Source organism: Corvus moneduloides, chromosome W, assembly GCF_009650955.1.
Source record: "Corvus moneduloides isolate bCorMon1 chromosome W, bCorMon1.pri, whole genome shotgun sequence".
In the NCBI taxonomy this organism is placed as follows: Eukaryota; Metazoa; Chordata; class Aves; order Passeriformes; family Corvidae; genus Corvus; species Corvus moneduloides.
The window spans coordinates 14,364,483-14,381,202 of record NC_045510.1 but is presented as its reverse complement, the minus strand read 5'-3'; the positions used below and the strand labels follow the sequence as shown (position 1 = coordinate 14,381,202).

The 16,720-nt window shown below is 46.9% G+C and overlaps 1 protein-coding gene and 1 pseudogene across 1 annotated transcript in view; one reads left to right on the top strand and one right to left on the bottom strand.

The window, feature by feature from the left end:
• The window catches only part of LOC116437414 (transcription factor BTF3-like), a 22,019-nt gene extending 11,429 nt beyond the window's left edge, over positions 1 to 10,590 (bottom strand). The window contains exons 1-2 of the mRNA XM_032095073.1: positions 10,428 to 10,590; positions 10,046 to 10,114 (exon numbers count right to left, since the gene is read on the bottom strand). Of these exons, the coding sequence (XP_031950964.1) occupies positions 10,046 to 10,114 (69 nt within the window). The 5' untranslated portion in view covers positions 10,428 to 10,590. The remainder of the gene's footprint in view (positions 1 to 10,045; positions 10,115 to 10,427) is intronic.
• On the top strand, positions 10,511 to 16,720 carry LOC116437390 (annotated as a pseudogene).

The following is a 16,720-nucleotide window of genomic DNA, read 5'->3' as shown; positions in this document are numbered from 1 at the left end:
GAAGTTTATTAACAGACCTAAAAGAGGGGAAAAAAAATTATATCATACCTTCAGAACTCTCCTCCTCCCCCCACCTTCCTCCCTTCTCCCACTGACAATGTAAAAAGACAACCCTTGAGATGTTCAGTCTGTTTACCACTTCCATAATAACCTTGTTCAGTCCATTTAGAAAGAGAAGTCTCTTCTTGCTCATGCTATGAAAACATTATCACAACGAGACAGCCGCCCACTTCCAAATATTGTTCAGTCCATTTAGGAAGAGGAGTCTCTCTGCCTGCGAGTCCCTTCCCCCGACTTGCAGCTTTTCCCACAACTGCTTTTGAGGGTCCACTCTTGAAGTTTTTTGGGGTACAATTTTAAGGTTGAGCCGTTCAGAAACAAAAAAACAGAGGCCCTTCTCCTTCCCTGGGAGCAAAGGGTCTTCCTCATCTCCATTGTTAGGACTACCTCTGGGAGCATCTCTAGGGACTGAGGTTTTCTCCTTTCCCGTTTGGAGCAAAAGTCCTCATCTGGTCCATCTCTCCCTGTCCAAACTTCTCATGAAATTACAGCTGCGTCAGCATCTGCCTATCTCGGCGCAGGTGCTTTTGCTTACGAGTTGAACACTCCACCCCCCATATCTTCATGAGATTACAACAGGATACTCTGATATATCATAGCTTCACAACAGAATTTCAGCTTTAAGCGTCTCCTCTCTCTCTTCCCTCAGGTTTTCAGCTCTTCACAGCAATAAAAGGGTTAATCTCACCTCGGCCTTGCAGCTTTGCAGCTGGAATGTTGAATTTTTCTTATCACAGTGGAGAGGGGGGAGAGCCAAGCCGCTCCAGCTGCCCACAGCAAGGCAGTGGGGGAGGTTCCACGGCTGGGACAGGTCCATCGGCTCCAGGATGGCCGTGGCCCGGCCCGGCCTGGCCCAAGCAGGGCCTGGCCGGGCCCACTGGCCCCCACACGGGGCCCGCAGCCACCTGTCCCAGCGCCGGAAACGAGAGAGAGCTTGGAGGGGGGGGGGGGGGGGGGGGAGTTCGTCTATTCTTAAGTGTGTATCACAGAGGCGGTCACAACTTTAAGTGGCTTAAAGAATTGTCCATATTCAAACTGGCCAGCTGATAGGTTCTATCAGGTCCCAGAGGAAACTGTAAGCACCCCTTAGCAAGGACATCCCTTCCGGGACTATGCTTGCTAACCTATGACAACATCTCCATCTGATGGACTTACACACTTGTGTAAAATTTGAACACATATTTTCCCAAAATATTTTATGGACATGATCTTAGAGGTATTTTCAAATGTAAATGATTTTATGAAATATATTTTTTTAAAAAATACTTCTACATAATATTCCAGACCACTCCTTTTTAGAAAGCAAAACAAGCAAAGGTTAAGTTCCCCTACAGACACAGAGCTCTAGATTTCTCCAGGAAAAAGGTTTGTAAGAATCAACATGACATTTACCTGTATCAACATCCTACACAAAAATATCAAATTCCACATAATGAAGTGTTGCTTCCAGGTGGCCGGGGGTGGACAACCCGGTGTGCCATGACCTTCCTAGAAAGAGTGTCCTGCAAGGAACAACTCTTCCAGGGGCGGTGGCCAGCTTCCCTGGGCAGCAAGTGATTTCAGCAAGTGTAGCGATTTCTCAGCTACAAGTGATTCCAGCTCTTGTGATTCAGCTCTTTGTGAAATCACCCAAGGCGAACTCGGGGACAGAGAGACAGGAGCCTTGTATAGCAGTTCCATAGAGGTAGCCTTTATTGTCCAGCAGTCCCTGTGAAGGGGTGGCAAGGGACAAAGCTCCCTGCTGAGGGGCAGAAACAGGAGCTTTTTATGGGAAAGGCAGGGGGTGGGGTAGAAACCAATTAGCCAACTGGGTACAGGCTATTACCATATAGAAACAAGGCATGCTGGGGGTGGTTCACTTTCTCGACATGACCCAGAGGAAGGTTGCTTATCTCTGGGGAAGGTCGTCTTGGCCTCAGGCCTCTCTCCTCCAAGGGAGTGCAGAGGGCTCTTGTGCCAAGGGCTCCCAGCCCTCCACAATGAAGTACTACAATAGCCCTCCACCTAAATATAATATTTATATTCTTATTAAGATCTGCAGGCCTGCAGTGTTATGAAAATCTTCCATCAATGTGCAACCTTTTCTCACAAGAAAGAAGAAAAAAAACCCAAAACAGTAGTGATAAAGGTTAAAGCCCTCTATAGGCAATACACACATGCTAGTAACAGGCACATAATCATCAATATAATACAGCAGTCCTCTGCTTAACTAGTAATCCATATAAAGAATACACAAAATTGCCAAGCCAGTTAATTACTGGATTAATCCTGATTTAAGGCTGCCTAAATATCCATTTAAAGGAAAAAAGCTTCAACACGTGAATAAAAGCTACTGGAAGCTGTCAACAAGAATTCTGCTGAATAGAATCACAGAGAAGTTTGGGTTGGAAGAGATCTCAAAGATCATTTAGTTCCAACCCCCTGCTGTGGGCAGGGACACCTTCCACTAGACCAGGTTGCTCCAAGCCCCGTCCAACCTGACCTTGAGCACTTCCAGGGATGTGGAAAACACAACTTCTTGGGGCAACGTGTGCCAGTGCCTCACAACCCTCTGTCAGGGACTGAAATGATTCATGCCTTAAACATTGTTATAAAAGAATTTTGCCCATTATAGCAAAAACTGTATAAAGAAGCTACAACCACAGAAACCTCCTTGAAGAGCTTTGGACTGTGAGTTAAGCCACCTAGATAAAGGGGACACTATAGTTCAATCATCTCAGGTCTAAGGAGAAACAAACAAGGATGAGGAAAAGGAATGCATTCACAAGAAAGCCAAACTCAACAGCTGCACTGAGAATCATCTCTCTCTGGGTTTGGGGTGGGGGAGACCACACCCCACAGAAGCCAAGTTTACACAAACTCCTCCCCAACCGAGGGGGGGGGGAGGAGGTTTTGGGTGTGTGGCGTAACCTCTGGTCAGAGACACTGAAAACCCATCCTCCCTTACACAATCCAGCCCAGCTGTAAAACCTCCAACCCCACAGGCCACATCCATGGGATATTCATGTGAGAGGCAGCTGAGGGGGTGTCATAATCCATCAAAGACCCCCCCAAAGCACTCCACAGAGGCCTAGCACCACAGGACTGCATGTAATGCAAAATGATGAAACAGATCCAGAGTCTGCTGCAAGAGACTCCCCCCCCAGGGGGAGGTACCTGGGCATTCCCACCTGGCCTGAGCCTACATTAATCCATCGGATTCTATGCTTTTGAGGGAGCCTTCACCACCAAGAAGACCAGCTGGAGAGGATCAATGGGAACATCATTGGGATTCACGGATGTTGATATTTTCTTTATTCTGTCTCTGTCATTCTCTTTCTGTCCCCCCACCTATTTTCTATTTCTTTCTCTTCTTTTGTCTTTCTCTCTCTCTCATATCTACTATTAAATAAAACTCATACTATTGACTTTGGCATATGGTCTCCTTTGCACCTTAATTCAGGCAGAGGAATTTCTAAATAACTTTAAAACCAAATTATAACACCCTCATAGTGAAAAGTTTCTTATGTTCAATCTAAATCTACCTTCTTTCAGTTTAAAACTGTTGCCCCTTGTCCCATCACTCCATGCCTCTGTAAAAAGTCCCTCTCCAGTTCTCTTAGAGCCCCTTTAGGCACTGGAAGGGGCTCTAAGGTCTCCCTGAAGCCTTCTCTTCTCCAAGTTTAACAGCTCCAACTCTCTCAGCCTGTCACCATAGCAGAGGTGTTCCAGCCCTCAGAGCATCTTCATGGCTTCCTCTGGACTCACTCCAACAGGTCCATGTCCTTCTTATGTTGGGGACGCCAGAGCTGGATGCAGTACTCCAGGTGGGATCTCTCAAGAATGGAGCAGAATCACCTCCCTCGACCTGCTTGTCACACTTTTTTTGATGCGGCTCAGGACAACGTTGGCTTTCTGGGCACCCAAGCACACATTGCCAAGTCATGTTGACCTCATCAACCATCACCCCCAAGTCTTTCTCCCCAGAGCTACTCTCAATCCATTCTTTGCCCAGCCTGTACTCATGCTTGGGATTGCCCTGACTCAGCTGCAGGACCTCACACTTCGCCTTGCTGAACTTCATGAGGTTCTCAGGGGCCCACTTTTCAAGTTTGTCCAGGTCCCTCTGGATGGCCTCCCTTCCCTCCAGTGTGTCAACTGCACCACACAGCTTGGTGTTGTCAACAAACTTGCTGAGGGTGCACTCAATCCCACTGACCATGTCACCAACAAAGATGTTAAACAGTGCTGGTCCAAATACTGACCCCTGAGGATGCCACTCATCACTGATGTCCCCTTGGACACTGAGCTGTTGACCACAACTCTGAGTATGACCATCCAGCTGATTCCTTATCTACTGAGTGGTCCATCTGTCAAATCCATGTCTCTCCAGTTTAGAGACAAGGATGTCATGTGGGACAGTGTCAAATGTTTTGCACAAGTCCAAGTAGATGACATCACTCTTCCCTCATCCACCAACACCGTAATCCCATCATAGAAGACCACAAAATGTCAGGCACAATTTGCCTTTAGTGAGGTCATGTTGCCTGTCACAAATCACGTCCTTATTTTCCATGTGCCTTAGCATAGTTACCAGGAGGATCTGTTCCATGATATTGCTGGGCACTGGATAGGTGAGACTGATGGGCCTGTAATGCTCTGTGTCTTCCTCATTTTCCTTTCTAAAAACATGGGTTATATTTCCCCTTTTGCAGTCAGTGGGAACTTCACTGGACTGCCACAACTTCTCAAATATTATATGGATACTGGCTTAGCCGCTTCCTCTGCCAGGTCCCTCAGGACCCGTGGATACATCTCATCAGGTCACAGGGACTTGTGCACCCTCAGGTTCCTTAAATGGTCTCAAACCTGGTCTTCTCCTAGAGTGGGTGATTCTTCATTCTCCTAATCCCTGCATTCACCTTCTACAACTCAGGGGGTGTGCTGGTGAAAACTGAGGCAAAAAAGTCATTGAGTACCTCAGCCTTCTCCATGTCCTGGTGTCCCAGTTTGAGACAAATTAAGGGAAATGCTCTGAAAGGAACATCTCCTCCAAAGAAGGCAGGTTTCAGCCGTCCCTCCTTCTCGTTCGTTAGCTAAAATACGGAGCCCTGGGACTTTGGCTTCTTCTTGTTCTCCAGAGAGGAGAGAGCCACACCCACAAAGGACTCTGAAATCTACCCAGAATTTTTTTTTTTTGGGGGGGGCTACATCCGCTTCTGCAGCTGGGCAGAAGAAGCCAGCAAGCTATCTCTGTTTTGAACACAAACCGCCGAAAGAATTCCACCGGCTCTCCCCCCTCTCCCAGAGCTAGCTTTAAAGGCACAGAACTCATGTCTGGCATAGGGCAGATGATAGGGAATACAGTATCATAAAGTCACCCCAGAACACCTGGGTAACCAGCTCACCCATATCCTTCCAGAAAGGGCACACATTTTCCCTAGTCTTCCTTTTATCACTGACGTACTTATAGAAGATTTTCTTGTTACCCTTGACATCCCTGGCCAGATTTAATTCTATCAGTGCTTTAGCTTTCCCAACCTGATCTCTGGCTGCTCAGACAATCTCTCTGTATTCCTCCCAGGCTACCTGTCCTTGCTTACACCCTCTGTAGGCTTCCTTTTTCTGTTTGAGCTTGTCAAGGACCTCCTTGTTCATCCACACAGGCCTCCTGGCATTTTTGCCTGACTTTTTCTTTGTTGGAATGCATTGCTCCTGAGTTTGGAGGAGGTGATCCTTGAATAGCAACCAACTTTCTTGGGCCCCTCTTTCCTCCAGGGCCCTATCCCATGGCACTCTACCAAGCAGATCCTTGAACTGACCAAAGTCTGCTCTCCCGAAGCCCAGGGCAGTGAGATTGCTGTGTGCACTCTTTGCTGCCCCAAGGATCTTGAACTCCAGCATTTCATGGTCAGGGCAGCCCAGGCTGCCCTTGAGCTTCACATTCCCCACCAGCCCCTCCTTGTTGGTGAGAATAAGGTCCAGCATAGCTCCTCTCCTCATTGGCTCCTCTATCACTTGGAGAAGGAAGTCATCAACACATTCCAGGAACCTCCTGGATTGCTTGTGCTCTGCTGTGTTGTCCCTCCAACAGATATCAGGGTGGTTGAAGTCCCCCATGAGGACCAGGGCTTCTGAATGTGAGGCTGCTCCTATCTGCCTGTAGAGGGCCTCACCCACTCAGTCTTCCTGATCAGGTGGCCTGTAGCAGATCCAAGATCTGTCTTGGTTTGAAAGACAGGTGTCTGCTAAGGAAGGCAGGAGCCCCCCTTGGAATGGCAGATGCAACCCCCCTTCCCTCCGAGTTATCATAATTTTGAAATCAAGGGGCTTTTAGGCAAAGATGTGGGAAATAGGAATAACAGATCTTTACTATTATATATCTATATGCATATAACCAGTCAAACAAACAACAATAACCATGGCAGTAACAGCAAACAATCACAAACCCAGTCCCAGCCTTCTCGGCTGTCAGGCCCTTTCCCCTTGGGTGCACTTCCGCTCACAGCCGGCAGGGGCGCTGGCGGCTCCCGGTGAGCAGGGCAGGTGCGATGGTTCCCCCGTGGCTGCAGGGGGCGCTTCGGAGCGAGCTCGGGGAGCAGGCGGCACTGGTGCCCTGGGATCCCGGGAAGGGATGGAACAAAAAAGCTTCACAAACCCCTGGGCACTATAATGTCACCTGTCCCTGCCCTCCCTTTAATCCTGACCCATAAACTCTCAGTCAGCTCCTCATCCATCCCCAGGTAGAGCTCCATGTACTCCAGCTGCTCATTGACATAAAGGGCAACACCACCTCCTTGTCTCCCCTGCCTGTCCTTCCTAAAGGGCCTGTGTCCCTGTATTCAAATACTCATCACAGGAGCCTCCCACCATGTCTCTGTGTTGCCAATAAGATCATAGCCCTGCAGGCATGTGCACATCCTGTTTATTCCCCATGCTGCATGTGTTTGCATAGAGGCATTTAAGTTGGGCCCCTGATGAAGCTGACTTACTGGCTGGAATGGCTGGAATTCCTTGGTGCTACTATTCAGATGCTCTCCTGCTGACCTGCGATCCCTCTCCAGGCTCTGGGCATCTCTCCCTAGCCCCAGCATCTAACTAGTAGGAGTGGGATAGACTGAGTTTCCCCTCTCTCAGCAATTTTGGTTTAAAGCCCTCTTCACCAGTTTGGCAAGCCTATGACTGAAGTTGGTCTTCCCCTTCTCTGACAGATGGACCCATCAGCCCCTAGCAGACCAGTTTTCTCAAACCAAGTCCTATAGTCTAGGTAGCCAAACCCCCAGCCGTGGCACCAATCCTGTAACCATCTGTTGATTTGCCAAATTTGACTAACACTTTCAAACTCCTTCCTTTTGATCAGGAGGACTGATGAAAAAACTACCTGCACTCCAGAGTCCCTTACCACTGCTCCCATTGTCTTATTTTAGAATAGCTTGTATTCTAAATATTGTGTGCGCATTTCTCAGGTATAAAAAACAATAAATTGCTAACAAATTCTTGCCTTAAAACTGAAACTGTAATTAACATGTTTACTAGCATACAACTAAACATACTTTTTTATTTTCAGATTATAAAATATCACAAAGCTACATAAACTCAGATGTTATAATAAAATAAAAAGGTCTTCCGAGCATGTTATTCTACAATGATAAGAGTATGACAAGTACAGAAACTCTAGCTTTGTTCTAAAAAGCAAGAAAACAGCCACAGGCATCTTAAAGATTTTTTATGAGAATTTGGAACATAGCCCTCTAGTCTATTATGAAAACTATAACCAAGATAATTTGCTGTAAGGTCTACTTACTTCAAATCCTAATCATAGAATATCCTGAGCTGGAAGGGACCCACAAGGATCATAGAGTCCAACTCTTGACTCTGCACAGGACAGCCCCAAGATTCACACCATGTGCCTGAGAGCGTTGTCCAAACGTTTCTCAAACTCAGATGGGCTTGGGGCTGTGACCACTGCCCTGGGGAGCCTGTTCCAGTGCCCAACCACCCTCTGGGTGAAAAACCTTTTCCTAATATCCAACCTAAACCTCCCCTGGCACAGCTTCATGCCATTTCCTTGGGTCCTATCACTGGTCACCAGAGAGAAGAGATCAGTGTCTGCCCCTCTGCTTCCCCTCGTGAGGAAGTTGTAGACGGCAACTACAGTTGTAGACTGAGGTCTCCCCTCAGTCTCCTCTTCTCCAGGCTGAACAAGCCAAGTGACCTCAGCTGCTCCTCATACGGCTTCCCCTCTAGACCCTTTACCATCTTCGTAGCCCTCCTTTGGATGCTCTCTAATAGCTTTATATCTTTCTGTGGTGGTGCATCCCCTCCCTTTTTCCAGGCTGCACTGCGATCTGAGAAACACTTGTTAGGCCTCAGCCTTGACAAACAGCACCTGGGCTGAGCTCTTCTTGAGCTTATCAGAAACACTGTCTGCTCCCAGGAACTGCTGCTGCCTAACAAGCTCCTGTTTTCTTTATGAACAGCCTTGGAAACTGTTTTCCTTGCCTGAATGGCATAACATCCCCGTTCTCACACTTTCAAAGAAAGTGCTGACCCAAACTGTGGCCAGGATGAAACACTGTTATGACTAAAGCCCACTCTCTTGCAACCCTATAAACAGCACTCCAAAATGAGACCCTTTGAGCTCTTCTGGACTGCAGCGGGCTGTGACCAGCAACCTCCCTCTGAGTGGGGCCTCTCAGAGCTAGCGAACTCTCAAGTTTGCTATACTCAGAGGATCGCCAAACAATGACGAGTCCTGGGACAATACCCCCGCTCCTTGAGGCCCGACCCTTCACCCGCTGGGGAGATGCAAAGTCATCTGAATATTTCACTTACCCTTGAGGGGAATTTTTCACAGGTAACTTGCACTGACTCTTTATGTCTGTGCATACACGTGCACATATGCTATAGCAAATCTAGGAGAAATGCTGCTTTCTTAGATGTTTAAGTACCTTAGGTATCTAAGTAGGTTAGGCCTGTAAGTAATGTTAAGTCATAAGTTATAAACTGAGTAAAATGCTGCTAGGTGTTGTTCTTTTGCTAAGTTGCTAAGTTTAACTTCAAAGTTATAAATTAGGTTAAATGCTGTTAATTGTTATTCCTCTGTTAAGTTGTTAAGGTTAAGGTATAAGTTAAGTTGAAGTACTGTTAAGTTTGAGCGCTGTTAAGCTTTTAGGCCATATTCCTTTTTATCCTTGCCCTTGCTATCCTTTTGTCACACGTGCACACACACCCCCTCACATCCCCCCTAGATAGTTCTCTGTTCATTTCTGTTTTGATTGCCTGGATTTTGTTTGGTTTTGTTGTTGCTTGTTCTCCTTGGTGTGCCTTAACTGTCTAGTAAGTAGTAGAGTGAATCTTGCCAACAAACTTTGTCATGCTGTCGCTTAATATTAAATCTGGTTTTTACTTATAGCTTAAAAAATCAGCAGCAAGGGTATCTCAAACAGTTATTCATAACACTTTCTTATATTGTGGTGCCCAAAACTGCACACAGTAGTCGAGGTGAGGCTGCACCAGTGCAGAGCAGGACAATCACCTCCCTTGATCAGCTGGTGATGCTGTGCCTGATGCACCCCATCACACGGTTGGCCCTCCTGGCTGCCAGGGCACTGCTGACTCATATCCAACTTACCATTAACCAGGACCCCGAGGTCCCTTTCTGCAGTGCTGCTCTACAATGTTTCGTTCCCTGGTTTGTACATACATCCAGGGTTGCCCCATCCCAGATGCCTTTTAATATAGCCTATATAAGAACATAGGCTACAAGTCAGCTATAATATAACAAATCCAAACAGAAAAGGCTGGAGGTTCAACTCTTACATTCTGCTTCTACTGAACTCACTAGAGATCCCTGCAGCAGTGCAGCTTCCCCCAAGGACAGTCCAACCAAGGCAGGAGTTTTTAGGGCTGCTCCCTACCCGAGTTTTCAGGATCCCACATGAGAGGCCCAGTGTATGGACAGTGACACACAATCCCAAAGGCAGGGATGGGAGACAATTCCTACCTTGCCACCAATGCGCACTTGGGCCTGGAGCTTGGCAAGCTTTTCTTGGTTCATGATTGTTTCTTTCATCTGTGGAAGCAACAAGAGCACCCATGCAAAACAGGTCAGGAAGCACTCAGCGGCCCAGGCCACAACCTGGGCCCGGCAGTAAAGTAGGTGGGCACAAGGGCTCCGCAGCTACCCCTCACCACACTCGCACACCCGACGGAAAGACGGGGCGGAGGTCGGTCTGCCACACAGTGCCGCCGAAGCTCAGCTCAGCTCTCCTGAGGCCCTGCCCGTAACTGCCTTGCCTTGCCCCAACCACAGCCGCCCACTAACCCGCAGCCCCTGGTCGCGCAACAAATTCCACCCTAGTCCCTCCCCACCGTCTCCTTTGTACCTCTTAGAGCGGAAGCAGCGGTGCCAGAGCGAGGGGAGATGAGGGTTGTGGGAGCGGGATGAGGAGTGAACAGAACACGCGAGATGGCGGCCGGAAGGGAAGCCAGGCACGCCGCTCTGCCACTGCCTAAACCAGGAGAGTGCGCCCTACGCGGCAGTGAAATCTGGAGGGGCGGAGCCACGACCGCGGGAGGAGTTAGAGGCATGAGATGGCGAGTGGAGGTTACTCTACTTGTAGGGAGCAATGGACTCCAGTGCTGCACTAAGTAAGTTTATTTGTGTGGCTGAGCTGGGGTGCAAGGTAAAGCCCACGCCTCTTCCCCGCCCCCCCTTTTCTTCCCCTCTCCCTTCGGGCGTGTTCGTTTCTGTTTGCGATCTGGTTTGGTGTGTGTGGCTTATCTCCATTGCCTCCCTGCTTCCCTCAGCTTCTCTTGCTTGCAGCCTCACCTGGCAGGGGTTTTTTTCCATGAATGGATCTGTCCTTAGTTTGGCTTTTTTTTTGCCTGGAAGATATTTAAATGTTGTATTTTCTTTCTTGGTTATGTAATTCAAACCTTGTCCCCGTGTCTATGGTTTTTCTTTTAGATCTAGTTCTTCATGAGCTGCTCCAGTGTGGGTCCCCCATAGGGTCACAAGTCCTACCAGCAAACCTGCTCCACTGTGGGGGTCCTCCTCTCCACAGGTCCTGCCAGGAGCCCACTCCATCATAGGCTTCCCATGGGGTCAAAACCTTATTTGGGTGCATCCACCTACTTAAGCCTGGGGTCTTCCACAGGCTGCAGGTGGATCTCTGCTTCTGCAGAGACCTCCATGGGCTGCAGGGGGACAGCTGCTTCACCATGGTCTTCACCACGCACTGCAGGGCAATCTCAGCTCTGGTGCCTGGAGCATCTCTGCCCCCTCCTCTACTGACTTTGGTGTCTACAGGGTTGTTGCTCCCACATATTGTCAGTCCTCTCTTCTCTGGCTGCAATTGCTTTTGCACAATAACTTCTTTCCTTTCTTAAATATATTGTCCCAGAGGTGCTACTACCATCTCTGATTGGCTTGGCCTTGGCCAGCGGTGGGTCTGTTGTGGAACCAGCTGGCATTGGCTCTGCCGTACATGGGGGAAGCTTCTAGCAGCTTCTCACAGAAGCCACCCCTGTAGCCCCCCACTACCAAAACCTGGCCTCGCAAACCCCATACAATTCTTCAGATTCACAGCCTGACATCAATATAAAAGAAAGATTTCAGAATTACAAGGCAAATTGATGATTACAAACATAAAAAATGTTTTAATAGGCTGAAATACTGAAATGAAAATGAATCACAGAAAGATTATTCCAAGATAGAAGTTGTAGAAAGTGCAGTCCCAGCTGTCAGCCTAGGATTCACTGACTTGGAGGTATAATATCATATTCCCTCCTGTGAGGTTTTGAAGACAAATTATGCTGATAACCACATCACTGAGTTGTATCAGGAATCAATTGAAGCAATTAAAGAACTACAGTTTAAGGGAGTCTGTAAGATTTGGTTACATTTCCTGGAATGAACAGCAGACCTTCCAAAAGCAAACTTTGCATCAGAAAAAAAGCATTTTAGAATGTTACAATACGATTGGCTTCTTTTCTCCAGTCCTTTTTGTGGAATTGCATCATAGGAAACATAAACCTAAAACTGTTTTTACTTGTATCTGAAGAACTTCTGTTGAGAAATGAAACAGATCCAAAGCCTGTAGTACTGAAACAGTGTGAGCTCAGCGAGCATCCTTTCAGTTCTGAAAAAGATGAAACTTAGGATCTTAATCCTCAAAGAATATACATTGTTAAAGCAAAGTTCATTAGCTGCACAGAAGCAGCATAGAAATGGAAAAAGACCATTAAAATAGTTAGTCATGAAAATTGTCTCCCAAATTATGTGACAGGCAGAATAATGACAAAAGTTGCTGTTAAAGTGCCAGTGGGAAAGCTCTCCTGAAAGACATGTCCAGTGCTGTGTAAGTAATAATACAGTATGTTGAGAAGAGGTGTTAAGTTAGTATCATATTCAGGAAACAAATCACAGGTCATAAACGTAAGTGGTTGGGCTAAAGGGGAGTAATATTTGTCCTGATTGCCAATGATCACAAAGAGCACATATTCAATGTATTTTCAGGCAGTGAAGGAAATCTGCCCAATATTCAGAGTCTCTTTAGGGAATGTTTGTTCAAAAGAATGCTGTATTCAACAGTCAAGAAAGCAGAAGTATATGGCACATCAACAAGGCACCACAGGAAATAATAATGCACCACAGGAAATAATAATGATCTCATTCCTAATGTAGATGCTACAGGACATTGCGGGGGAACTGCTAATTTTTTGTAAAAAATATGAATATATGTTATTAATCTAGTGAAGGAAAATAGCAGCATTATGGGGTCCAGGAACAAAGGTGTTGTGAGAGATATGAATGGAAAAGAAACCATCTCTCAAAGTCTGGACATATGACTCACTAAAGAATTCTTAACTTTTGAAGAGATACTAAATATATAAACATTGAATAGGAGCCCAGGAAGAAGAAATTTAAGTACAGTGCTATTTTCATCTCATATATTAGTGTTGTACTATGTACTGGTGAGTTGTATGGAATAATAGACTTCAGCGTCTAGGAAGAGATAGAGCTCCTCAGTAAACAGTTTCCTTTTCTCACCATGCCTGTAACTCTTAAACTCAGCAACCCAAAATACCTGGGCTTCAAGCCACATCACAAACCTTTCATGAGCTATGGGATGTCTCTATAACACCCCACAGAGGCCAATTAGAGAATAGTTAGAGAAATGCTGCATGGAGAATCCCCTAACTTCTTTACCAAATACTTCAGAGTAGATGTTAATCAGATTGGTAAAGGCTTGCCTAGAAAAGCTTTCATGTTAGTCTCTCGTGGTAGAAAGCAACAATTAAGATCTTGCTAGACAATAGATAAAAGTCAAAAGTCACAGTATTCCTCACTGTCTATATGTGAAAAAGATGGTACCTTATATTAATGCACAGATGACAGGATCAAGCAAATAGATTATTCCTGTAGATGTCCTATACCCAGAATCCAAGAAAACTTGATTGCTTAAGCCACGATCACAGAAATGTTTTGACCACTGCTAAGTTGCATGTCGAAAAAGTTGTTCAGATGTGACCCCAAACCATAATAGTCCTACCCAAGGATGGCACATTTATAGCCCAGGATGAACCAGGACTAAATTTGCTACACTTTCAGATGTGTACCTTTCAACATGCTGCTTTTGACTAATGTCTTGGTAGCTGCAAGTGTGAAATTCATTCTGGATTTTGCCTTTGACTTTCTAGGCCTCCTGATCCAGTTTGGTGTTCGATGGGAGGTAAATGATGAGTGCAGGTGGCCAGAGGTGGGGAGGTTGGATGGGGGTGAGGGTCTTCCTCCTTCTGCAGCAGCTACGAATTCATTCTGCTCAAGCCCTGTTAGGAACCTGCCACCCCCTTAGATGAAAAATCAATCTCCTCTATCTTTGATCACAGTATAGCTTATCCCGAAAGATTTATAAGTGAACAAAGAGCGTACCTGCCAATCTTCACTGCATTTATGAATGGGTTCATACTCCTTCAGGGCTTATTTGCCTTGCTACAGAATTGTTGAAATAGCGTGCTCCACTCATTGGATTAATTAATTACAAGAGATGGTACTATGCGACTAATCGGATTTATTGCTTAAAATAACAAAACGCATCAGTCTCAAAGCGTAAGATTAACAATACCTCCGAATAATGGCTAATAGTCACAAGATTTAGAGTTCCATCGTAATTTATAACTTTCTAATCCAATAGGCACTTAAAATGACACTTTGTTTTGGATTTATGACCTATCACCTGTGCTACTTTTCACTGCAGTGTGGTTGTGTCTTAACCAATAGCTTGTCATGTCACATCCACACAGACTTCTATTATACCATCTACATTCTTAACTTAAACTATATAAAATCACATTATTATATTTAAAAACCCTCCACCAGAACACCCAGTGTACATTTTTACTTATAACTATAGAAACATAGGCTTGTGATCCTCTTGCTTAATGGTCTATAAACCTCTGTCAATTAAGCCAGACCTAGCCTCTTCCAGGGTTGTAAATCAAAACCTCCTTTAATTGCAAGAGTTTCTACTCCGTCTCCCACACAGAATTAAATTGAAAATATCTGAAACATCTGAGACATTAATTATGGGATCTCCCTCCTAATTTGCCAGAGCTTGTCTACAACAAAGAATTTGGGTCTGTGGAGAATGTTAGAAAGGTTTTCAATAGCTAGCGGAGACATGAAATCAAATGTAACCTAAACTAACATTTGTTCATGTGATGAGAACCCTGCTGTATTAGCTACAAGGGCCAGTGTTTCATTTTGAAAATCAAAGATCCCTCCACTAGCATTGTGAATAGACACTATCTTAAAAGAGTAGAAATAATAAAATAAAATCTGGAAAAGCAAATGTAGGCATCTTGTGCTCTTCTAGAGGATTTTTAAGATGTGGCTCTTGTTGCAATCATAGACACCTGGGAACACTTACAGCCTGAGCTGAACAAGAAGTCAGAGAGAAGGATGGCAAGGATTATCAGCAATACAGAATTACTTCCATGCTAATCCAGTGATTCTCAAGCAGAATGCTTCATCCTGAAAAAGAGCTGACCTAGCAAGGTGTGATAAAATCTACAAAATCATGAATAGCAGAAAGAGGATGGCTAAGAACAGTTGTTCATTGCCTCCACCCTTCCTCCTCTCCAGCATCCTCCTTCTTCTCCCCCTTCCTCCTCACAGGACTAGGCGCTCTCCCTCCTGCCCCACATCCATTAATGTCTGGGGGTTGAGGTGAGGAGAAAGAAGAGGGAACAGACTTCCAGGCATGGTGGCACAGCCCCTCCATGTACTTCTCCCCAACCCCCAAAAAAGCAAAAGACAAAAAAAGGAGGGGAGAAGAGAGAGAGAGAAATTTTTTTAAGCAGAAAAAATATCCCAAAATAAAATCCAAAACAGCTGCTACCTCTGAGCAGGTGGCAAGAGCGCTTTTGCATCACGGCAGCAGCAACTGGCAGTTCTCTGCGGAGCAGCGCAGGTACCTGGTGGCAGCTAGGAACACACCTGCTCACTTGCCGCACCAGCCTCTGCCAATGCGCTGTCCTGCCATCATGCCAAGACCCTGAACTTTGAGACGTCTGAAGTGTCAATATTGCCTGAGGAGACCAATGAGGAGGATGACAAGGAGCCACAGTCCCACCACCCCTGCCACTACTCCTATGCTGAGGACGAGGAGGAGGAAGAGGACAAAGAGAATGTGGGTGACCTCCATGACAACACCCTGCTACTACAGTCGCGCGTGTGTGGTGGCAGTGGGGTGGGCAACAGTTCACGGCCCCCCTTCAGGATGGCCCACAGAAGGCAGTGGCAGCGGGGTGCACAAGGGTGGCAAGAACAGTCTGGTGAAGCCACTCTACTCCCTACATCGCTCTCATCACCATGGCCATCCTGCAGAGCCCTGAGAAGTGGCTGACACTGAGCAAGATCTGCAAATTCATCAGCAGGCACTTCCCCTACTACTGGGAGAAGTTCCCTGCATGTCAGTACAGCATCCACCACAATCTCCCTCAGTGACTACTTTGTCAAGATTCCTTAGGATCCTAGCAACCCAGGCAAGGCCAACTACTGACCCCAAGTGCGTCAACATGTTTGACAACAGGAGCTTCCTGTGCTGCCAAAAGCACTTCAAGCAATAGCAGCTCTCAGCACCCGAGCTTCTGCTGCACACCATGAACCCTGCTGCTGCCTTCCTCCTGCAGCCCCCACCCCAGCCCCTGCAGCAGCCACCCTGTGTCTACAGACCCTACGGCTGTGGCTATGGCCTCCAGCTTCAGTCCTACCACCCCAGTCCACCTTCTTTACCTTCCACCACTCCTCCCTGCCAGCCCGCTAGCCCTTTACTACCCCCGGCAGCGTCCCTGGATCAGCACTGCCTGCCGTCACTGCACTGCTGGGCCCCTTGCTGCCAGCGGCGGAATGGCACAGACGCCCTTCTGCAACATGCACCTGCTGGGCCTGGTGCTGGCAGCCTCACTGCATGCCGCCAAGCCCAGCAGTGGCGTGGTGCTGGCCCACTTGCCTTTCTCTATCGAGAGCATCATTGTAAGGAGGCCTGGCCCCAGCACAGGCAGGAGCTGCACCTCACAGCCGGACACAGTGGGGAGCGCTGGCAGCGGCCTGTCCCCGACAACTGCCCTCCCTGCTACCCCCAACTTCATGGCCCAGATCTCTAGCTGTTAA